This window comes from Grampus griseus, assembly GCF_964374135.1.
Source record: "Grampus griseus genome assembly, chromosome: 12".
Classification (NCBI taxonomy): domain Eukaryota; kingdom Metazoa; phylum Chordata; class Mammalia; order Artiodactyla; family Delphinidae; genus Grampus; species Grampus griseus.
The window spans coordinates 17,129,974-17,154,085 of record NC_139006.1 but is presented as its reverse complement, the minus strand read 5'-3'; the positions used below and the strand labels follow the sequence as shown (position 1 = coordinate 17,154,085).

General features: G+C 54.2%; 1 protein-coding gene across 5 annotated transcripts; it reads right to left on the bottom strand.

Moving 5' to 3' along the window:
- Positions 1-1,171: 1,171 nt before the first annotated feature.
- TRPV4 (transient receptor potential cation channel subfamily V member 4) lies at positions 1,172-23,513 on the bottom strand (the record flags this gene model as incomplete). Of its 5 annotated transcripts, XM_082668219.1 has the most annotated exons (16): positions 1,172-1,662; positions 2,135-2,256; positions 3,865-3,992; positions 5,385-5,701; positions 8,437-8,503; positions 8,743-8,908; positions 9,620-9,693; positions 9,836-9,928; positions 10,301-10,459; positions 11,753-11,932; positions 13,422-13,720; positions 14,349-14,489; positions 15,207-15,359; positions 19,946-20,118; positions 23,110-23,311; positions 23,414-23,492. In XM_082668219.1, 16 exons carry the CDS (start codon positions 23,490-23,492, stop codon positions 1,505-1,507), a joined length of 2,511 nt encoding a protein of 836 aa, XP_082524345.1. In that variant the 3' UTR covers positions 1,172-1,504. The 5 variants fall into 5 exon arrangements, with proteins under 5 accessions (XP_082524345.1, XP_082524348.1, XP_082524346.1 ...); XM_082668222.1 differs by having other exon boundaries at positions 23,110-23,513; XM_082668220.1 differs by lacking the exon at positions 11,753-11,932 and having other exon boundaries at positions 23,110-23,492.
- Positions 23,514-24,112: the final 599 nt, after the last annotated feature.

The following is a 24,112-nucleotide window of genomic DNA, read 5'->3' as shown; positions in this document are numbered from 1 at the left end:
ACCGACGGGGTCATGGAGGCCCAGAGTAAAGGGACCCATTGCCACAGTTTGGGCAGAGGGTGTGAACTCGGGTCTCAGACCCCACGCCCTGTGCGTCTCCCACTGCAGCTGCCCTTGGCCAGGTCCTCAGAGACCCAAGCTCTTCTCAACTGAAGCTTCAGAGAGGAAGTAAGGCCTAGTCCAAGCCGGGACCAGGAACCTGGGAGGTCGGAGGGAAACCAGCTGGCTGCAGATTCCTCCACTTCAAGGTGGAGCAGCAGGATGGGGTATTTTGGGGGCCTCTCCTCATGCCCAGAGGCTTGATCAGCAGCAGGGTGGGACCCTGGGGAGAATGGCTGCCCTCAGAAGGGAAGCAGGTCGGCCTTCAACTCCAGCTCACATTCACAGCCCCGACGGCAGGCGGTCCCGTCCACAAGCACTCTCACGGCTCCAGTCACCACCACTGTCCTTACTAAGGCCATCATCCTCAACATCACCCCACTGCTGACACCGGATGGCTCACCCATCTCTGTGCCTGTCAACTCCGCCTCTGCTCTGCCCTCTCCCAGCAGCCTTCCTACCCACCAGCACATCACTGTCCCCCCACCAGCATCACTATCCCACGATGGGCTTTACGATCTCCCCACTAGCATTACTCTCCCCCACCAGTGTCATTACGCGCTCCCAGCATTTCGACAGATTTACTATCTCCCCCCAGCATCACTATCCCGCCGCCAGCACTCCTCCTCTCCTCACTCCCTTTGTCTCTACCTTCCCATCACACTCCACTCACCTCCATCTCTCAGGCCACCACCCCCCATCCAGCCCCCACCAACCATCACCCTAAACGTCACCTTGGTCATTACTACTAACCCTCGTTCTGTTCTCATCCCCACCGCCCCATCCCCCCGACACAGGCATCTCTTAGCTCGTCCATCTCTGTGCTGTCATCCCCGTGCCTATTACTGTCTCCCCCACCGTCTCCACCATCAGTGAACATTTATTGAGCACCAACAATCCCCTACAGAACACACAGAAGGCGCAGCCCCACCCCGAGTGCCCGGCCCTTCAGCAAAGCCACCCTACTTCAGCCCAGGGTGGCCTGTGCGGCCACAGCGTGGAGCGGGGCCGGGGGCTTAGCCGGCGGCAGTGCACCTGGGTTGGGGGCCAGAGGCCTCTGCCAGGCTCCGGTTGGGGGTGGAGGTTGTGCCACTTTCCTGAGAACAGAGCAAATAAATAAATGGAGAGGCCAGGGTCTGAGCCCTGGTGGGCGGAGAAACTGGTGTTGCTTATGTGACTCCATGGGAGTGAGACAGGCGGCCAGGAGCCTCGTGCCCGGGTGGGGAGGTGGGGCTGGAGGCAGGAGCCTGGGGACCAGAGGGTCCTGGGGCCTCCCCGGCATCTCCACCTGGCCCTCACCTCTGGGGGTCGAACAAGGGTGCGGGGGACACCCCAGGAGGCGCCGCTGAAATGCGGGTGGACTAGAAATGGGCGGTGGAAGGGACCCTACTCCTGCCTGCAGCCCCTAGAGGGGGGCGTCGTCAGTCCTCCACCTGGGGGGATAACTCTGCTGGTGGCCGTCACAGCTGGGGTTCCCCACGTTGTCCAGAGGCACCACCACCTCGTCCGGGTTCGAGTTCTTGTTCAGCTCCACCACACGGGGCACCACCGAGGACCAGCGATCTGTAGTGAGCGTGGCGGAGGGAAGGGTGAGGGTTGGTGGAGAGTGCACATGCATATATTGAGCACCTTCTGTGTACCTGGCACTCCACAGTGCTCTAAAGGGGGAGGTATATTATCCCTGTTTTATAGAGGTGGAAAGTGGGGCTCAGAGAGGTCACAGAGTCCGCCCAGGAACACACAGGAGTAAATGAAAGAATAAGAATTCAAGCCTGGGTCAGGACGCCTGAGTGCCCATGACCTCTCCACTGCATGTCATGCACTCAGCTGAGTGGAACGGAGGGGCCCCAGGCCTTCACAAGCAGCGGAGGAAGCTCAGTGGCCAGCCCATCAGACCCTTCCATTCTACAGATGAGAACACTGGGTCCCAGAAAAGGGACAGGACTGCTCAAAACAAATCAGTGAGGAGCAGAACCAGGGCTCCCCCTCTGCACCCCTGAATGTCCCCCACCCCTCCACTCCGCCCTCTACTCACCCCTCCGGAGGCGGCCCACGGTGTGCGAGAAGCCGTAATACTGGTAGTTCTCATTCTTGCCGGGGTCCTCGTTAATGATGCCCAAGTTCTGGTTCCAGTGAGACCAGTTTACCTCATCCACCCTGGTGGGGCCACAGCAGAGGGAGGGTCAAGGGGAGCTCCCCAGAGATAGCACCCCTTCCCCACCCCCAGGCAGCATCCCTGTTCCAGCCTCCCAGCATACCCTCCTACTTTTTTTTTATTCTGATAAAATATATATAACATAAAATTTGCCATTTTAACCACTTTTTTTTTTTTTTTTTTGGCTGCACCACGCAGCTTGCAGAATTTTAGTTTCCCTGCCAGGTGTCTGTCCTGGCGGTAAAAGCACGGAGTCTTATCCACTGGGCCGCCGGGGAACTCCCCCTCAACCACTTTTGAGTGTACGATTCAATGGCATTAGATACATTCCTAAGATTGTGCAACCATCACCCCTATCTATTTCCAAAACATTTTCATCACCCCAAACAGAAATTCTGTCCCCATTAAGCAATAACTCCCCATTCCCCTTCCCACCAGCCCCTGGTAACCTCTGTTCTACTTTCTTTCTCTATGAATTTAACTATTCCGGACATTTCATGGAAGTAGAATCATTCAGCACGTGGCCTTTGTGTCTGGCTGCTTTCACTTAGCATCATGTTTTCAAGTTTTATCCACAATGTAGCCTGGATCAGTACTGCATTCCTTTTCATGGCTGAATAATATTCCACTGTGTGGAAAGACCTTATTTATACGGCTATATATCCATTCACCTGTAGATGGACACCCTCCTTCTTGATATTCTCACTCTTATTATTGAGACGCCCTCCTAAAGTCAGGTTATACCCTTTTGGGCCCAAATGGGCTCAAGATCATTTTTCTTTTCTAAAATTATTTTTAAGTTATTTTCATTCAGTTTCCATTTTTTGAGCATTTTTTCCTATGGGTCAGGACCCAGCAAGGAAGATACGTTCTCTGTTGCCATTTTACAGATGAGGAAACTGAGGCTTGAACTATTCATCCAAGGTTACAGAGCTGATAAATCACAGTCAGGGCTTGAACTTCAAATTCACATTGAACAGGACTGACTAGCTGGCCTGTGAGGTGGGGGCTACCGTAGCAGAAACTGACCGTGCCTGACTCCAAACATGATGCTTTCCCTCTGTGCCGGCAACCACATTACAAAGACTGAGTCCCCGTAAAAGAAAAGACTCACCCAGGGGTTCCCCTAAGAAGCTGGCATTCCCTGTGCATCTGGGTAACGTCCCAAGCCCTGGAAGCTGCAGATAGCTCAGATTCCCCCTTTCAGCCGGAGACCTGAAACCCACCCCATTGGTTCGCCGACAGAGGGCGGTGCCCTGTGATGAGAAGCCGCCTCTGAGCCCGCTTCCTCCAAAGGACAGAGCAGTAACACCTGTTGCCATGGTGGGGGGGGGGGGTGTCTGTCCCAACGTGCATCAGGTGCTGGCCGTGCACATCTCACGTGCCAACCCGTCTAATCCACACAGATGGCCGAGGGAGTGATGCTATCATTGTCCCTACTTCACAGATGAAGAAACCAAGGCTGAGAACTAAACCAACTGGCCCAAGATCAGCCGGTGGAACTGAGTTCTGGTTGGGCCCATGGGGGCCTCAGTGGCTCGGGAAGTGGCAATAGGTAGAAAATGTAAGGAGGCCCGACGGTCCTGTCCTGCCCACTCACCCGGCCTCACCTGAAGCACCACCTGCGGTCTGGAGTGCCGTCTGAGCTCTTGCCCACGGTCACCATCTCGCCGGAGCGGAAGGCCTTCCTCAGGAACACAGGGAAGGAGCGCTCGATGTCCAGAATGGTGGTGGCCCACTGCGGGGAGGGAGGGAGGGCGGGCAGGCGTGGGTGAGCCGCCCCCAGCCTCGCCTAACTGCTCTCAAGGCAGGAATGATTCAGTGGGCCAGTCTGGGCAAAGAACTAGGCTTCCCAGCTCCCACTGCCTCTGGATTAAAAACTCAAACACCCACAGGGGCCTGGCAGAAGAAAATGAATGAAGAAGGATCAGCAGCCGGTGCCCCAGGACACCCTGTGTCCCCTCGGTGCTGGGCATCCCCAGGGAGGGGTGGGGACTGGGGCAGACCCCCACCCCGCGTAAAGGGGGCAGCCACCTCTCATCTATCTGAGCGCTGCCAGGCAGGAATGTGAGCTCACCTTGCCAGCCTTCCAACCTTTCAAGAAAGGCCAGAAATCTGGATTTTTCTATGAAATCTCTTAATTTAAAAGTGTTGCATTAATTAAAAAAAAATATGGTGATGCGGGAAAAAAATAAATCTGGGCTGGTCAAATCCAGTCCATAGGCTGCCAGTGGCATCTTATGAGTTATACCCAGTGGGGAAACTGAGGCCCAGGGAAGTAAGCGGTATGGATAAAGGTTAAGAGCAAGTCCACATGGTTCCCTGAGACCCAGACCTGCGAGGAGGACCTTGGAGTTTTTTCTCACTGCGCCTTTTCCTGGAAATGCACCAAGCGATGGGAAATGTGGATGCTGCGTTCCCGGGCCTTACAGCGACAATGAATTTATTGGGAACCCCAGTTATTGAACTGCATGCACCCAGGCGGGCTGTGACCCCCACCCCCAGGGCCTCTGCTGTCTAGGACTGCACAGCAACCTGTGGGAAGCAAAGGCAGCAGCTCCCCAGCACCCACGAGGCCTGCCTCTACATCCAACCACATCTGCTTGGCGGGGGGCAGGTGGGGAACCTGGAAGCTACCCCTGGGCTGGTAGAAGCCCCTCTGATGAGAATGCCGACGCTTCCTGGTTCCGGGGTGGCCTGTACGCATGCCAGCCTTGTCTCCTGGGCCAGGGTGGGGCACGGAAGCTGCCCCCCTCCGCCGTGCTCACTGCAGAACCCTCACTGGAATGTGATGCTCTTTGAGCATTGCCTGTGCCGACAGAGCTCGCTCGCCGACAGAGCTCGCTCAGTGGAGCCGGGTGAAGCTGACTGTATACCACAGACTGGGCCACCAGGGAATCTGAGCCCACTGTTGGTGGTCAGGCAAGAAGCCACCTGGAAGTGTGTTAGGCGGCTCTGGGAACAGACGGCAGTCTTCGGTGCCCATTTTACAGACAGGGCAGTGGAGGCAGAATGAGATGGTGCGGCTCGCCCAGAGCACGAGGCCGAGGGCTTGAGGCGGGTCAGGTGGGCCCATCTTAGAAGGAGAAGAGTGGCCGGCAGCGTGGGGCTGGGAGTCCGGGGGCCTCACCTGCAGCTTCCAGATGTGCTTGCTCTCCTTGGACACCTGGCCCACCGTCTCGCCCATGAGGGCAATGAGCATGTTGAGGAGCAGCACGAACGTGAGGATGATGTAGGTGACGAGCAGGGTGATGAAGACCGCGGGGTACTTGGTGCTGCTCAGCATCTCCAGGTCGCCCATGCCGATGGTCAGCTTGAAGAGGTCCAGGAGGAAGGTGCTGAAGGTCTCGCTGTCACGGCACGAGGGGTACGTGGGCACCGTGCAGTTGGTGTGGTCCTCGCTGCACATCTTCACATTGGCACACGGGTTCAGGAGGGAGACCAGGGCTGTGGGAGGGACGGCGGCGATGTTCACCGAGGGTGAGGATGCCGGCTGAGGAGTGGGGAGGACCCTTCCCATTTGATGGAGGGGAACGCTGAGGCCCGGTTAGGGGATAGCGCTGGCCCAAGGTTACTAAGCGAGGAAGCCACGCCAGCAGTCACATCTGGGCCCCCCTGCATGCAAAGCCTTTGCTCTGTCCACAAACTCTTGTTAACAAGGAAGAGGTTCCCAGGACCTAGTCCAGTGGTTCTCAGCCAGGAGTAATTTTTCCCCCAGGGCACCTCTGGTAGGTCTAGAGACAGTTTTGGTTGTCACAACTGGAGGAGGGAGCACTACTGGCACGTAGTGGGTAAAGATTAGGGATGCTGGGACTTCCCTGGTGGTCCAGTGGTTAAGACTCCGCACGTCCACTGCAGGGGGCGTGGGTTCAATCCCTGGTCAGGGAACTAAGATCCCGCATGCCATGCGGCATGGCCAAAAAAATTAAAAAAAAAAAAAAGACCAGCAATGCTGCTCAACGTCCCACCATGCACTGGACAGTTCCCACCACAGAGAATTATCTGATCCCAAATGTCGGCAGTGCCAAGGCTAAGAAAAACCTCATCGTGCCTATTGTTCTTAGACATCTTGGGAGCCTGGAATGCCAGCATTCTCGCAGACTCTCTCGCGTGCTCCTGTTTCCCAGCTCACAGCAGCCCAGAGAGGAAGGGTGGAAGAAGCTGTTCTCACTAAGACCCTCACCCCCTCCAGACATCTCAAACTGATCGTGGTGCTCACCCCTTCCCACTAAACCCAGAATAAGCTTCAGAGTCCTTCTCAACACAGTTTAGCACCAACATGTGCATCTGCTCCTACACCATTCACAGCAGGGAGCGTGAGGGGGCTGAGCCCCTTCAGTCAGTGGGGCATAGACTGTCACTATGCCTTCAACCTGGGATTACAGTAAGCAGGTTCCAACTCATATACTAATGCTATTCAATTCTGTAGCGACTGCTGAAATACGTGTTGAGAAGGAGTCTGTGATCCATTAGCAATGTCTGTCATGGGCACAATAGTGGGAAACAGCAGCACATGTACCATGTTTGGGATATGTTAGCCTCAGAATGAAGATCTAGTGTTCCCTAGCAGGAGAAGCCCTGGGACCAAGCTGACCACTAAGTTGCTACTTTAACCCCTAGGTTTCTGCCTCAGTTTCTATATTTAGGACTGTGGTACGGCTGGACTCTTGATATGACTTTCAAACCATTGGAGAACCCTTGACAATCTGTCTAGTTCTTTCCAGTCCTACTCCTGGTAGGGGCAGTTGGCCCCTGTCCCTCTCTCCCCAGCTAAGCTAAGGCCACAGTTGTCCTTCTCCAAAATAATCCACACAGAGCCTTGGTACCATCTGGGTTAAAATATCACCATCATCAGATTTCCTGCTGCCAGTGCTGGTTCCTAGACCAACCTCCTCAGATGTGAATGTGGCCTGGTGAAGCCTGAGTTGGCCACTCCCGTTTGGATACTGGGCATTGGATGGCAGATCACCCACCCCTTGGGAACCAGCCCAACAGCTTGATTAGTTTCCCCATCCCTGGTCCTTCCCCCATGGTCTGTGCCACTGAAGTGCCACAGCATCAGGTCATCAAGGAGAAAGCCTATTAGAGGGAGCCAGTGCTGAGCCTTAAGAAAGACCTGGGCTGGGGCTTCCCTGGTGGCGCAGTGGTTAAGAATCTGCCTGCCAATGCAGGGGACACGGGTTCGAGCCCTGGTCCGGGAGGATCCCACATGCCGCGGAGCAACTAAGCACACACGCCACAACTACTGAAGCCTGCACACCTAGAGACCATGCTCCGCAACAAGAGAGGCCACCACAATGAGAAGCCCGCGCACCGCAGCGAAGAGCGGCCCCCGCTCACCGCAACTAGAGAAAGCCCACGTGCAGCAACGAAGACCCAACGCAGCCAAAAATAAAATAAATAAATTTAAATAAAAAAAAGAGAAAGACCTGGGCTGGTAGATGAATGATTAAAATGCCCCCTCCCCTGTAACCACACCCCTTCAATGTGGCTTTGTAGCTCCTGCCACCAAGAGGGTAGAGTCTATTTCCCACTCCTTGAATCAAGGCTGGCTTTAAGACTTGCTTTGGTCAATAGGGTGAAGCGGAAGTGATGCTGTGCCAGGCAGTGACCTTGAACACTTCCGCTCACATTCTGGGAACCCTCAGACCACCATGTGACCAAGTCCAAGCTAGCCGGCTGGAGATGAGTGACCCCAGGGAAGACAGTGAAGTCACCCCCAACTGAGGCCACCCCCTAGCTACACCAGTCAGCCGGCAGCCAACCCGCCAGCTGAGCACAGACACAGGAGCCCATCAAGATCAGCCAAACCTGGCCCAGGTCGGCACAACCACCCAGCTGGGCCACAGACTTGAATGTAATCGTCAGTGGTGGTTGTTTTAAGCCACTAAGTTTTGGGTGGCTTCTTTTGCAACAATAGCTAAGACACCAGCTTACCATTCCCTAGCTTTTTAACCCTTCTAAGCCTCGGTTTCCTTATCTGTAAAAGGTGATAAGAAAGGCACTTCCCTTACAGACTTGCTGGGAGGATTAAATGAGGCAGGAATGGGAAAGGATTTAGCCCAGTGCCAGGCACACAATGAGAACTCTACAAACGCTGGTTATTTTCCTCCACACATTGTGGTGGCCGTTCCAGTCCCAGTACCACCCCCGCCAGGCCCACCTGGGCACCCGGATCTCACCTGAAGCGTAGCCAATCATGAAGAGCAAGTAGACCAGCAGGAAGCGGAAAAGATCTTTGAAGAGGATCTAAAGACCCCGGCGGGAATATGGAGGCAAAGATGAGACACGTGGTTTCTCGCTTTCCCAACACCTCATCCCGAATCTTCTCTCCAGCTCCACCCTGTCCCTCTCCGATGTCCAGACCCTGCCCACTGCCCCCACAGCACCCCACAGCCTCAAGGCCGCCAGCACTGTCTGTACATATGTGGTGTGTGTGGCTTCCTCCAAGGACACACAAGTCCAGAGGGAACCCCCCGACCCCATACCTTCTGGATCATGATGCTATAGGTCCCCGTCAGCTTCAGCCCACGGGTGAAGTAAAGGGCGTTCATCCAGCCCAGGACCAAGGCAAAGACCATGACGGCCAGGTAGGCCTCAATGCCCGCCAGGTAGAGGGCCGCCGAGACAATCACCAGCACAGAGTAGATGAAGCTACAGGGCAGCAGAGATCACAAGAGGGGCCAGAGGGGAGAGGGGAGAATGAGGCCCTGGAGGGGGAGCCATGCCCTCAAGCCCTCTAGGTAGTAGGTCAGTCCAATGACACCCAGAAGAGAAACCATGTGGATTCACTGGGTTCCCCAGCATCCTGTTAACCAGAACGCTCAATTAATTGGCAACTGATACGTGTGTGTAATGGCCCTGAGGCCCTACCAGAACCCAAAGTGATGTCCTTTGGAACTGGTAGAGAAAGATTCAGTGGTGTTCAGTGGCGATTTTGTGGCTAAGTGAATATTCATTGTTCTCTAACTCTAAGGAAAAGGGAAAAGCAGTAACACACATGTAGCAACACATCCTGTGCCCTAGGCAGACATCATTAATCAATCCCAGCACTCCTTCCCACTAAACACAGACACAGCCTCAAGATTCTTAACATGGGCACTCCTGGCAGACTTTAGCAATTAATCACAAGCATAAGAGGTTAAATTATTTCTATCCATGGTGTATATGGTGATAACTCTTTAGCAACCAGAATCTTGCTTTAACCAGAAGACCCTTTTGCTTGACACTGGCCTTGTCCTGATCAGGCTGGGTGAATTCACTCCTAACAGAGTCAGCCCCTATCCCACCACCAAACCTGGATGATGTCCCTCCCAACCCCACCTTCCTCACCCAGAAGCTGCCACCCCAGGGACCTCTACTCACTAGAGTAGTTGGAAGGAGCCATCGATGAAGAGAGAATTCACTCCAGGGCATTTCTTCATGAACAAGTCTTTGATCTGGAGGACGGGAGGGGACGTGTGAGAGAGGTGGAGCCAACAGAAGTGTGGAGGGGAGGAGAACGGAGCTAAAAGAGGTGGAGGGAGAGGAGGGGGACAGGCAGGATGGGCAGGGGGATGAGGGGGGAGGCCAAGCACTCACGTTGGTGAAAAAGAACAGGACCCCGGTGAAGAGCGTGATGATCTCGCCGGCCAGCCTCAGGTAGTCCACCGTGGTGAGGTAAGGGTATGGCGGCTGGGGGGCAAGGGGCATGCAAGTCCTCCTCCAGCCCCACCAACATCTGGTCCCAGATCCATATGTTCCCCAATGCCCCGAACATCTACGTCCTGTGGAGCCTCCTCCCTCACCCTCTTCCCTCTGGGTGTGGGGTAGGCACCTCCCCATCCATTTCTTTTTTTTTTTTTTTTTGGCTGCACCACACATCTTGTGGGACTTTAGTTCCCCCGACCAGGGATTTACTGAACCCAGGCCCTCAGCAGTGAGAGCACGGAGTCTTAACCACGGGACCACCAGGGAATTCCCCCTATCCATCCCTAAGCCTTCTCCAGTCCCTCCCACGGGGGAACCCGCTGTGCCCCAGCTTCTGCCTGGTTCGCGGTCACTCACAGTGCCCTCCAGCGGCTGGTAGTAGGCGGTGAGGGTAAAGATGACCATGGCGCACAGATAGGAGGCCACGTTGATGTAGAAGGAAACGGCCCCAAACTTTCGCCACTTGTCCCGAAGTAGTTCATTGATGGGTTCCACGGCCAGCATCTCGTGGCGATTCTATGGAAGGCGGGGTGGTCGGGGGCTAGACAGGCTGACTCCAGTACACCTTCCCCCACCCTCTGCCCTGGGAGCACTTTTTCCTCCTAATTTATTCTTCAACGACACCCAAACTTCTGGGCTCAGCATTCGAGGCTCTGCCCAATTCTGCCCCAACTTACCTTTCCAGCCTGTTCTAGACTCATAGAACCCAGAGCTAGAAAGATCCCTAAAGAATATCTATTCCTGTGGTCCCCAAACTCCAATCTGTGGATGGTGCCAAGCCACTGGCAGCAAAATCACCTATGGAGCTTGTTAAAAATATAAATCCCTGGGTTTCAACCTCAGAAATTCTGATTCAGGAAGTGGGACTTGGAAATTTAGCCCAAGGATAATAAATACTTGACTCACCACGATTTTCCAACTCTGAACCCAGGACAGACATCAATAATTGAGTCCCACAAAATAGTTCTCTATACAGTTCCCTGGGCAGACACTACCAATCAATCAGAGTTTGCAGCAGAGATGCTAAACTTCCCACCATCCCCAATCTAAATCAAGTTGGTCACTAATTTCAAAGATGAGGGAAGTGAGCTCTGGTAGGGGAAAGGCATCTGTCCAAGCTCACAGAGCCAGGGCTAGAAGGGAGACCTTCTGCACCTGGGACCCAGCACTTTCTGCCCCATTTGTACAGCATCCTGTCCCTTTAACGACTTGAGTTTCTTTATCATCAAGGATTTGTGCAATTATGTAGTCACAAAGATGCCACTGCAGTGTTATTCCTGATAGTTAAGTGCAGAAACAAACCCAAATGACCAAGAATAGAGGAATGGTTCATTAGAATGTGGTACATTTCCACACAGCAATGATATTGCAGAAGAAATTTAATGGTGCAGAACGATGTTCATAAAATATTCCTAAGTTAAAAAAAAAGAGCTTTTAAAAACTTCATATAACAAATGCTAATGATAATAGCTGACACATAATGTTCACCCTGCGCCAGGCTGTTCATTTGGTCCTCCCAGCAACCCAATGAGAAATGCTCTATCTTTATCCACATGGTACAAAAGAGGAAGCTGCAACTCAGAGAGGTTGGGTAGTTTGTCCTGAGTCATACAGCACGTAAGTTACAGAGCCAGGATTCTGAACCAGTCCTGCTTGCCCCTGAAGGCCGACCCTTACAACCTCTCATTTCCCCCCAGTGCCAGATGCTGTTCTGGGCACTTAGTTGGCCTCTTCTTCTGCATCCAGTTCACAGACCCACCACTTTGGGCCCCTCCTTCACTGGGCCCCATCTCCTGCCCTGATGCCTACCTCGATCTTGCTGTTGTACACCAGGATCTCCAGCACAGAGGCCTCTTCCCCACACGTGTCCAGGGAGGAGAGGTCATAGAGCGAGGAATACACTGGCCCATAGGCCCAGTCCTTGAACTTGCGGGACAGATGCCTGGTGTCCTCGTCTGTCACCTCCCGACGGATGATGTGCTGAAAGATCTGCATGGGAGGAGGGAGGGTCAGGGGGTCCTCTGGGGGGCGGGGAGCACTGCTGCTGGGCCACACACATTGGAGGGATCCTGGGAGCTTGGTCAGCCCATCAGATAGCACCTTCCCAGAGAGCAGGATGGAGGGAAGGGTAAAATATTTACTGAGCACCTGCTGTATGCCGGACCCTTTCCTCACATCATCTTCTTTATTTCCTACCCTTACCATCCTGGTTGACAGATGAGCAAACAGAGGCTCAGAGAAAAGAAGGATGTTCCCTGAGGCCACACAGCCCACTGAATCCAGACTGAACCCAGGTCAGCCTTAAAAATCTGAGTTGTCATGAGTATCTTCTTTACATAATTAAAACAGCAATTAATCAATCTTACTGATCAGTTAAATCTAGTAACAATTATCCTATTCGGTCCTTCTTATTGCTACTCCCACTATCTCTGGCTTTACACACAGGGGAACTGGGCAACAGATCCAGGTGGGAGTCCCCCCAGGCCACAGAGTTCAATAGGCAAAGCCAGATTTTAAACCCAGGCCTTTTCTACCGCCTCAGGACTCTGGCATAATTGTGATTTTAGTAATTTTTTGCTATGTTTTTAATAGAGGAATAATAACTCTTACCGATTATTGAGCACTTATTACCCATCCCAGGATCTTTATTAAGAGCTTTAAGTGGATCACCTCATTGAGTTGTCAGAACACCATACCACAGGGCACTATTGTTATCCCCATTTTACAGATGAGGAAACTGAGGCACAGAGCGGTGAGATGCCTGAGGTGACATGCTGGGAAGTGGCAGAGCCTGGCCTTGGACCCAGGTGCTCCTGACTCTAGAGAACCCCAGATTTGGTTCTCAATCAGGTCGATGGGTGCCCCACCCAGGGGACAATTTGGCAATGTCTGGAGACATTTGGGGTTGTCACAATCGGTGGGGGGTACTACTGGCATCTAGTGGGTCGAGGCCAGGGATGCAGCTAAACATCCCACAATGACACAGAGCAGCCCCACGCCCCAGAACATCCAGACCCAAATGGCACTAGTGCCCAAGCTGAGAAATCCTGCTCTAGGCCCTGTGCTGTGAGGCCAGAGAGGAAAGCAACTGGCACACAGCCACTCAGCAGGTTAGAGGCTGAGCCAGGACCCCTGCCATGGAGTAGAGGGGAGTACTGCAGGGCTGCAGCTCTGGGACTCAGTTCTCTGTCAGTGGCTTGCCCTGGCTGGTGGGAATGGGGCAGTGGGCATCCAACGGGGTGGGAAGAGCAGAGAGGCTCTGGGATGAGGTTGAATAGCTTGGCTGGACAATAGGGAGCCACAGCAGGTTCTTGAGCTGGGACATCTGCACACTGGGGTTGGCAGGATGGGAGGTGGGTGTGCACATTAATAATAATGCATGCCAGCAGCAGTCCCTCCCCTGTGTGTGTGTGTGTGTGTGTGTGTGTGTGTGTATGGAGGGGCAAGAATGGGTGTGTGCCCCCGGCCCTGCACTCACCCCAATCTTGCCCGTCTTGGCGGCCATCATGAGGGGCGAGAGGCCGTCGTTGTTGAGCACGGCCTCCAGGTTGCTGTCAGGGAAGAGGCGGGCACACTTGAGCAGCAGCAGGTCGTACATCTTGGTGACGAACTTGGTGTTCTCGCGAGTGTTGTCAGCGATGGCCACCAGTGCGTGCAGCACTGTGTTGCCACGGGAGTCCTGGCGCCGCATGTCCGCCTTCTTGTGCGGGTTCTCTGTCAGGTAGTTGACGATGTGGGGCTGGTTGGTGCAGGCTGCCAGCGACAGGGGCAGCTCACCTGTAGGTGAGGGGGTGGTCAGTGACGGGGCCCCGGGGGCGGACACTCAGGGGCAGACACCGTGACAATGGACGCAGTGCCCACGGTCAACGTGGAGGAGCCCCGGCTGACTGCACGTGTCTGGAGGCGATGCCCCCGGGTAGACAGGGGCCGGGGGGGGGGGGCGTCATGTGACTTGGAGGCTGTGAGGGATTCTTTAAGGGACTTTGTGCCTGAACCCCAAATAACATGTGCCTTTGAGCAGGGGTGAAATTTAAAATCTTTCATGGGTCCAACTGGGACATGGCGGTGATGCAATCCGACCATCAGTCCCAGCTTAAGTCAGACTGGAGGATGCGAGTGTTAAGGGGCAGGGACACCCCATCACAACCCTCTGATCCCATCACGATCCCCACCGTAGAGATGGGGAAACTGAGGCTCAGGGCAGTGTGGTGATGCTCTACTCCTCAAAGACAAGACCTCAGTGACCAAGACCAGTAAGGCGGCCTGTGTACCGGGTGCTGTCTGGGCCCGTGGCCAGCGCAGCCCTGGCTGTTTGGGGAGGGCTCAGGGCTGCCAGCACCACCATAGGCCCCCAGCCCCCAGCCTCTCCCCCGTGGGCCCCAGGCCCCACCGGGCCCCTCCTCACCGAAGTAGAAGTAGCCTCCCTCATCCTTGGGCTGGAAGAAGCGTCCCCGGGCCTGGGCGTGAACATCGGCACCTTGGGCCACCAGAAGCTCCACGTAGTGTTTGCAGCGGCGCTCGATGGCGATGTGCAGGGCGGTCTGGCCTGGGATGGGGTGGGGGACAGTCACCGGGGGCAGAGACCCGACCAGTCGTGGGAGGCGCTGGGGTGCAAAAGGGAGAAATCCACCCGAGGGCAGCAAATAGACCTTCAGACATTCCCAGACGTGGCGTCTCTGACGCCCGAGGTCCCAGATCTGCTGCGTCACGCAAGCAGAATCTTGGGCTCAAGGGATAGCCAACTCGGAGGGTCCCAAATGTGGGAACTTTTCAGACTCATAAGAGGCTTTCATCCTAGAGGAAACAACAGCATCATGGTCTCACAGAATTTGGGATATAAAATTCACAGCCTTTGAATCTGCATATCCAGGAATCTGGAAGGTCAAGTTGGATTCACAGATCTCAGAATTTAGACCCAGGGAGCTGGCCCCGGTGACACCTGTGCCTCTCTGAGCTGGTGGCTCATAGAACTATTGCAACAAAGCCTCAGAGTATCCAGAACCAGAGCATCTTGGGTCCAGATTTCCAGGTTCACGGCCCCTTTGGCTCACTGCATCTGGGAACCTTGGAACCTTTGATTGTGAAACTCAGAATATCCAAGTTGGAAGGGGTAGTTATTGTCCTTTCGTCCGTTCATTCATTCATTCAACAACTGGTTCCTGGGGACGTGCTGGCACTTGGGGCCCAGACTGAAGCTCTCAGTTGGGGGGATGGTTGGACAAGTGAAGACGGTGCCCCCCTCCCGCCCAGCCCAGGGCCTCACCTCGGTAGTAGATGTCCCGGAAGGGCGAGTTGATGAATTCGCGCATGTTGCCCGTGCGCTCAGCGATGTCCAGAAGCACAGGGATTGTGTCGTTGCGGCCGTTGCTCAGATTCAGCAGGGCTTTGGGCAGGCAGGTCTTCCCCGTGGATGGCTCTGTGAGTAGAGACATGCGGGAGAAGGGGCGCTCGGCCCGTGGCCCAAACTGCTGGGCAGCTGTGGACAGGGCACTGGGCAGGGAGCCAGAGGTCCTGGCCGTGTCGGTCCTCCTCTCGAGCCTGTTCCCTATCTGCTCCCCATGGTACTGAGAAGGTCAAATAAACTCAGAGGAGCAGAAGTTTTTTTTGTTTGTTTGTTTGGCGTACGCAGGCCTCTCACTGTTGTGGCCTCTCCCGTTGCGGAGCACAGGCTCCGGACGCGCAGACTCAGCGGCCATGGCTCACGGGCCCAGCCGCTCCGCGGCATGTGCGATCTTCCCGGACCAGGGCACGAACCCATGTCCCCTGCATCGGCAGGCGGACTCTCAACCACTGCGCCACCAGGGAAGCCCAGGAGCAGAAGTTTCTTAAAATGTGGGAAGCTGCAGCCTGTAGAGAGGTTGGTGTTTACCAAAGCATATCTGGAGAGAATTTTAAAAAATCAAATAAAAAGGGGGAATGCTGGGTTAAACAATGCCAACCGTATTTCTTCACTACAGGACTTCTCAGAACCTTTAATCTGTTAATGAGGACTGTGAACCTCTAAAAGCAGACCCAGGAGGCAGTCTTTGCCTGCCTATTTGCACATAGATCCTTTTCCCATGAAGCGATTACACTAGTGCCCCTAGAGGGGAGCAGAGGGAGTGCAGCATTCCCCAAAGTGGAGGCTGTGAGCCATAGCGAACATGAAATTACCTTCGAGGATTTGGGGGCTTCTGCAGATGCAGCAATAATAACATTAAAAACCCGAGTGTGCAAGGTTTCATCCGCTTGACAAATCCCTCCTGTGAAGTCAGTCTTTGTTTTGTCCTAATGGGTCCTTAACATCTCCCACTAATGCTTACTGTCCCTTTGCAATTTTCTTTCCCTTGTATTAATTTTTATGGTGACAGGAGTTGATTTATATCTTTAAAAGAGCGAGTCAATGAAAAGAGAACTTACCTGTGAATCAGGCAGGGGGCAAAATGGCCAGATGCAGGAAGGGGATCAGGAAAGGGATGAGGAATGCGAAAGGCAGGTGTGGGCTGAGGGGCCCGCTCTGGAGCCAGGTCTTTGGGGGCTCAAATTGGGCTTTGCTCCTGATTTCTGTGTGACCTTTTCTGCTTCAGTTTCTTGTCTAGCTAAATTGAGGCTACAAAGGGAAATTGTGGGACTTCCCTGGTGGCACAGTGGTTAAGAATCTGCTTGCCAATGCTGGGGACATGGGTTCGATTCCTGGTCCAGGAAGATCCCACATGTCACGGAGCAACTAAGCCCGTGCGCCACAACTACTGATCCTGCGCTCTAGAGCAGGTGAGCCACAACTGTTGAGCCCACGAGCCACAACTACTTAAGTCCACGCGCCTAGAGCCCGTGCTTTGCAACAAGAGAAGCCACCGCAATGAGAAGCCTGCGCACCACAACAAAGAATAGCCCCTGCTCGCCGCAACTAGAGAAAGCCCGCGCACGGCAACAAAGACCCAACGCAGCCATAAATAAATAAACATATATATATAAAAGGGAAATCATGAGCTAATAGGTATTTGTTGATGAGCCCAGAGCCAGGCAGATAGGAGTCTTCAATAAGTAATACTGCTGCCTTTATTACGCCACGAGAAATGCTTTAGAGCCTCTCCTTAGGTGCTGGGAAGTGGTGAAAACGCAGAGACCTGAACTTCTGTCCCACGCTCCTAGGAGTGAGGTTGCTCGGACAAGCCTTGTTCTGTTTACTTTTTGCTACACCCCTGGCCCCCAGCCCAGAGTCAACACCAGGTAACTATGTACCGAATGATAATGGACTCCAGTTCCCCATCTTCATAAGGTGGAGGGGACCCCAAATGCTGGCCGAGGCCCCTGGGGATTCTGTCCAGACACACCCGCACTCAGGGGAACCTCAATCAGTCCGTTTTCTAATTGTCAGGCAACTCATGATTCTCCACGCTGACCTCATCATCTTTCCCTCCCCAAAGCCCAACCCGGTCTGCATGTGTCCCCTCCGTAGAAGATGGTGTCCCCAGCCAGCCAAAACTTGTGTGTCACTCTTATCTTTGTCCTCCCTTCTCCCCACATCCAGCAAGTCCCACAGATTTTACCTATTTCTCCAACCCCTCCACCACGCTCCATCTCCACTGCCACCAACCTGGCCCAGCCACCATCTCTCTCACATGCCTGGTTTCCACCAGCCTCTCTGGACGTCCTTTAATCCACTTTCCACATAGCAACTGAGTCCAGCTCTGGTCATGTTTAGCCACAGGGCCTTTGCACATGCTGTTCTTTCACCTCCTCTCTAATCCTTCCTCCACCTCTTTTTACCTGGCTAACTGCAATTCATTCAGACTTAGCTCAAGTGTCACCTCCTCCCAGAAATTCTCCCAGATCTTCCTGATTAGGTCAAATTGTCCAATACAGCCTCTTGTGGACACAAATTACAGTTTGTAATTGTGTATTTATTTCTGTGATTGCTTGATCAAGTTGGTCTCACCCTCGAGACTGAGAGCAACTTGAGGACAGGGTCATGTCTGCTTCACTCACCACTTCCGCCCCACACCAGCACAGAGCCTGACACTTGGTAGGTGCCCAATAACCACTTGTTGAATTAATACACATTCAGCGAAGGGGCAAGCTGGGCACTGCAGGGAATTCCAAACCACAGGAGCTCAAGTGGTTTGTGTGGGATGTGGAACTAGACCCTGGATTTGCACTTCCACACTCCGAGGCCCAGGCTGTAGCAGGGTCCGGGGCTGCCAGCCTGGGTCCTGGTATAAGACACGAAGAACGGCGGCTACCCAGAAATGGGGAGGGGTTGCAGTTACGGACTTCACCAGCAGGTGGCGAAGTAGCTCTGCCCATGAGGGGATGAGGGGAGGCTTGGAGCTAAGGGCCCTAAGTTAACTGCCAAGTTGGAGGTTGTGTGTGGGCGGAGGGGCGGGCCGGTCACTGACTCCCCTAAGAATCAATGAGCCTCTGGCTCACGAGCCTCTGGCTAGAAAAACACGCGGGGGCAAATCCAGGTTTTGGGGAGCCTGAGACTTACACAATTTGGGGATCCTGTTAATGAAAGCGAACACACAACTACAAGTTCCAGATTAGGTCCAGGGCTACAAGGGGCCAGAGCAAGCAAGGGGCCTGAAGCCTAATTAATGGGCCTGTAGAGGGTAAATCCCCCTCTACAGGTGCATTACTCTGTACAATTTCAGGGCCCTCTCCCAGCCTATCTTAGGGTCCCCCACCCACCCTCAGGCAGACACACTGGCCCGGGGGTTCCCAGCCTAGGCTTAGAGTCCCCTTTCAGCTCAGTCCTGAACTCAGAAGCCAGAAGGCTTGGCAAGCCCAGCCTGACGCTGCTCTGACCGCCGAAGCACAGGCGCCATGATCCCCATCTCACGGGGGTTCACTGCACACCAAAGCTCCCCACTTTTGCCTGGTGAACTTGGGGGGCCAGGTGGGGCCATTTGGTCGGGGCTTAAATGTGGGTTATCGCCAAATGAGATTCACACCATCACGGAGACCCTCTCCACAACTCTAAGCTCGTGCCCCAAACGAGGCCACAGCACCTGGCTGGGTACCATGAATGAATATTTTTTATAAGTCCGGTAATTCTCTTCGGATGGACACAATAATACAGCATCGTATCGTTTTGGTGTTCAAAGAATCTGGTTGATAAAGGTATATGTGAAAAATATACTACAGACCCCGTCAGCCTACTTTCACACTTAATTTACTGGAAGTACCTAAAGTCTCCAAAAATGGCCCCTGATCTCCCTGAAGCTTCGTCAGCCCCGAGCTGCCACAATTCTCGACATTTTATATGGATTTGTGGGGTCACTTGGCCAGTTAATTACAGCTCACCTGGCACCCGGCACTTAGCAGGTGGCTGACTTGGGTGGAGAGGCTCACAGGCCACCTTCCCCAATTTGCAGGGAAGCCCTGGGGTAGCGGAGGAAGCTAGTGCCCCGAGGTGGGTGTTCTGAGCCTGGATGAGGCTGGAGAGTGAGCTGTCTGGGCTGAGTAAGTCCCAGGGCAATGGTGACTGGGCTCCAGCCTATAGCGGGGAGCCAGAAAGCTGGGCGGGGAGGGGGGCAGAGCCTCAGAAGCAGAAGCAGGAATGCCCTGCTCCCCACTCCAGAGCTCCCCTCAGAGGGGGCAGGAGCTCCTGGGACCCCAGCTGCCTTGTGCTTGGCACTGTGGAATTCTCTGTCCTCAGAGGCCAGGACTATGCTATTATTATTCCCCAGGGTACAGATGAGGAAACTGAGACCCAGAGAGGCCACACGTCCCTTAAGTGGTAATGGTGGGATTTGAATCCAGGTGGGTAAACTCTGCTCACCTATGACACTAATCTTTTCATAAATGAAGGCTGAATGAATGAACAAAGAAAGGCAGCAAAGGCCCAGAGAGGTTAAGTAACATGGTAGAGGACACACAGGACCGGACTCCCTGTGCGGTGCTCTTCCTGGCTAGCGCAGCCCACTAACCCAAGGGAAAATGCTGAGGGGAAAGGGGGCCCCCAATGCCAGGCCTCCCCCAACCCCCAGCTGGCCCACCTGCTATTCCTGGGTGGCTTACCCCGGAACTCCTCATCAGTCAGCCGCTTCTTGTGGGTCAGCAAGAAGGGGAGCAGCCCGTCCAGGTCAGCGGTGGAGCCCCGAGACACGATGTCAAAGAGGATAGGCCGGTTGAAGACTTTGAGTATGGGAGGCGGCTGGGGCGTGGGAGCTTTGGAGCTCTGTGGCTGCTTCCTGAAGGGGGAGGAAGCCGGGTGATAGGAGGGCTCATCCTCTGCCCATCCCACAGTCTCTAGACTTAGGGGCCCAGGGATTGGGGGGTGGGTGCAGCTGGAGCCCTAGGGAGGGACCAGACTGAGAGGAGAAAGACATCTGGAGACACAAAGGAATGTTTTATCCCAATAGACTCTACCTGGTACCTGTGTGTTGGTTGGAGACAGACAAAGAACACACAGCCCACCCATCCACCCACCCACCCATCCATCCATCCATCCATCCATCCATCCACCCACCCACCCACCCATCCATCCATCCATCCATCCATCCACCCACCCACCCACCCATCCATCCATCCATCCATCCATCCATCCACCCACCCATCCATTCACCCATCAATCCACTCATCCATCCGTCTACCTATCCATCCATCCATCCATCCATCCATCCATCTATCTATCCATCCATCCACGCACACACACACCCATCCACCCATCCACTCTTCCATCCATCCATCCACCCATCCACACACCCACCCATCCACCCACCCACCATCCATCCATTTGTCATTTACTAAGTACTTAAGAATCCAGAGACTGGAAGAGACAAAGATAGTAAGAAAATAAAGGAGGAACACCAGACTAAAAGATAAAGCAACTCTATCTTTTATTCAATCATTCACTCCTTGATTTATTCATTCAACAAACATTTGAGACAAATGAGGCCACGCACATAGGTGCTTAGTCCAGGCCCCACCAAAGTAAACACCCAATAAGTGTTAGCTGATATTCCTGTTATTATTTAGCGCCTACTGTGTGTCCAGAGTCTGTATGTGTGGGAGAAATGCCGAGCTACAGAGGCAGGTGGAGACAGAACAAGATGGAGAGGGCTGGGGGAGAGGAAGCGATGGAGAAAGAAAAAAGGGAAAAAAACACATTCATTCAGTCATTCAATAAACACTCATTGGGCACCTACTGTGTGCTAGGTTTTGAGAGCCAAAGAGCTGGAGCAGCAGCACCATGAGGGCAGGGACGCCCTGTGTCATGTCCTCACGCACCCAGTGCCCGGAACATACAAGGGCGAAGAACAATCTGTGAAATGAAGACAGGGTGGAGAAGAGAAAGAGGTGGAGATGGGGAGGGAGAAGAGGGGGTGTAGGGGAGCAGAGAGTGAACCACGACAGAGGTGGCAGGGCCAGAGGGGGAAGGGACACTGAGGCAGGGGCTTCAGGGCAGAGAAGGCCAGCGGCTCACCAGGGGGAGTGGACAGCCGCTCTCCCTCCTTCCTCTGCCCGGGCCCCAGATTTTACACCCCAGGGCAGGGCCTCCAGTGATGGGGGGCCAGGGAAGGGGGAAGAGGTGCTTCCTGACGACGGGGGCACACAGGCTAGGGCAGCCCCCATTTTATCTGCTCCTGAACTGTGACCTTTGAGCCAAAAAATGAGAGGAAGTAACACCCTCGCCCTCAGTCTTCACCGAGGCAGCCTTCGGGGTCTCTGAAGACCTCAGCCGCTTAGCCACGTCCCAACTCCTCTGCGGCCCCCGTAAAGCCGTTAGCCCTGGCTGTCTGGGGTAATGGTGGGGATGAGGGCTTGAAGGAGGGGATCTGAGGGAGGGGAAAGGGAGACAGGGAGTCCACCAGCTTCCAATGGGACCTTGGAGGGATGGGACACCAGGGCACTTTGCTGCCCTGGGCCTGTTTCCACCTCTGAGTGGAGGTTATGCAATTTGCCCAGTACAGCATGTGGACTGCGAGGCCCCATTTCTTGGACACATTGAGCCCCTCTAGCCTTGGGCCCCTGTACATGCACTTCCCTCCACCTGGAACACCTTCCTCCCACCACCCCCGCTGTGTGGCTGCCCTTTTTCACCCCTTAGCGTTGGGCTTAAATGTCAGCTGCTCCAGGAAGCCCTCCTGGACTACCTTTTCTGTATCAGCTCCCCTCTCCCACCTCAGCACCTCCCCAAAAGTGAATTGTCTAATCACTTGCTTATTACCTGTCTTGTCCTCCAAACTGAAGGTACCAGTGACAGCTACTCAGTGTCTGAGCTGATAGGAGTAACGTCTGTTCTGACCCACCCCTGGAGCCCCAGGGCCAACCGCCCTACCTGGCATGTGGCGGGTGCTCCAGAAACGGTCACCGAACAAATCGGCGGCTCAGTGAATAAATAAAGGAAACAAAGCAAGGGCTGAGGAGGTGAGTGGGCTTCATCCAAGGGCATAAATGAGTCTGTGATCATCAAGGGGGAACAGAGGAGGACCAGGTGACAACAGGGCATCTGCAGACTTCAAGACTCTCCTCCAGACACACACACAGGCCTGAGAGAGGTTTTCATGGGCGGATGGCTGGGCAGAGAGACAGCAGATGAATAGATGGGTCGATAGATGTTTGAATGAGTGATGATGGATGGATGGACGGACTGGACAAGTGGATGGGCAGATGGAAGGGTGGGTAGCTGATGACAGAGAAAGAGAGAACAAAAGAAAGACATGGAAATGAAATGAATGAATGAATCATGAATAGTTTGATAGCTGACTGGCTGGATGAACAGAAACAGTGAGTAGGTGGGAGAATGGATGGATTTTGGCTAAGTATATGGTGGATAAATGGAAGGTTTGTTGTATGAGTGGATGACTGGCCAGATAAGATGGGACAGATGGATAGATGGGTAGATAGATATTCGAATGAGTAGATGATGGATGGATGGACGGACTGGACAAGTGGATGGCTAGGTGGAAAGATAGGTAGCTGGATGAATGAATGAGTAGATAATGGATGGATACACAGATGGATGGATATACAGATGGATGGATAAGTGGACAGACAGATGAATGAATAGACAAGTATACAGAAAGGTGGACAGATAGGTGGATGGATGGATGAGTGAATAGGTAGACAAATGAATGAATGGATAGAAGGATGGATGGATGGGTGAATGGATGGATGGATGGATGGATGGATTCAATACAGAGGCGGAGACCCTCGGCCAGGCAGCCAGCAATACTCACTCTATGACCTTCCTCTTCCACCGCTTGTCACTGGGGTGCTGGCGATAGGTGCCATAGTCAAAGAGCGAGTCCATGGGCGCCTTCTTGGGCCCAGGCACCACTGAGGACTCATACAAGGTGGACTCCAGCAGGTCGATGGGGTTGGGCACCCCCTTGCGGAAGGCGCCCTGGAACTTCATGCGCAGGTTTGGTCGCCCATCGCCTGGGCCGGCGGGGCGACCACCGTCAGCCGGAGAGGGCGACGGGGAGCCGTCCTCCCCCTCGAACAGGTTGGCCAGCGAAGAGAGGGGGAAGGCCTCCCCACCGGGGATGCCACTCTCATCCCCGGGGGGCTCAGCTACCTCCCCAGGCCCCGCGCGGGGGCCTTCGCTGGGATCCGCCATGCTGCCCCTGGACCTGTCTGCACTGCTCTGCCTGTAAGGGAACAGGAGGGGAGTCAGGCCGGCTCCAGGAAGCCCCCTCCCACGTGGGCAAACAGCACTGCTGCCAGCTTCTTCAAAGCCACCGTTGTAATGACAGGGGTTCAGGGTGGCCACTCCCAGATGTGGTTGGCCGCCAGCCCCCGGCAGGAGCTGCAACAGAGCCTCTTTCAGGGACCTGGAAACATGAGTCTGCCTCAGGTCCAGCTACCCTGGATGTTAGCTGGAGGAGAAAGGGCATCAGAGTCACACTGGGTCCCCAGATCTGGAGCCTGGGGCCTACTCCTGGCCAACCAAGCCAGCTTTGGGGCCCCCAGAGCAGGGTTCAAGTTCCAAGCTCCACATTTAGCAACCATGTGATGCGAAAGTGGATGGGTCACAGCCTCGGTTTCCTCACCTGTGAAATGGGGATGCTGAAGCAGAGAGCACGTGTTCCAGCGGCCAGTGCCGCGCCTGCCACACCGTAAGCACCTACTAAAACAGAACCACCACATCTATGCTTCAGGGACACTAGGTGCTCAGAGATACTCACGAACCCACTGTGGGAGTCAGTAGCCCTCAAGTTCCCAGCACCGTCATTATGA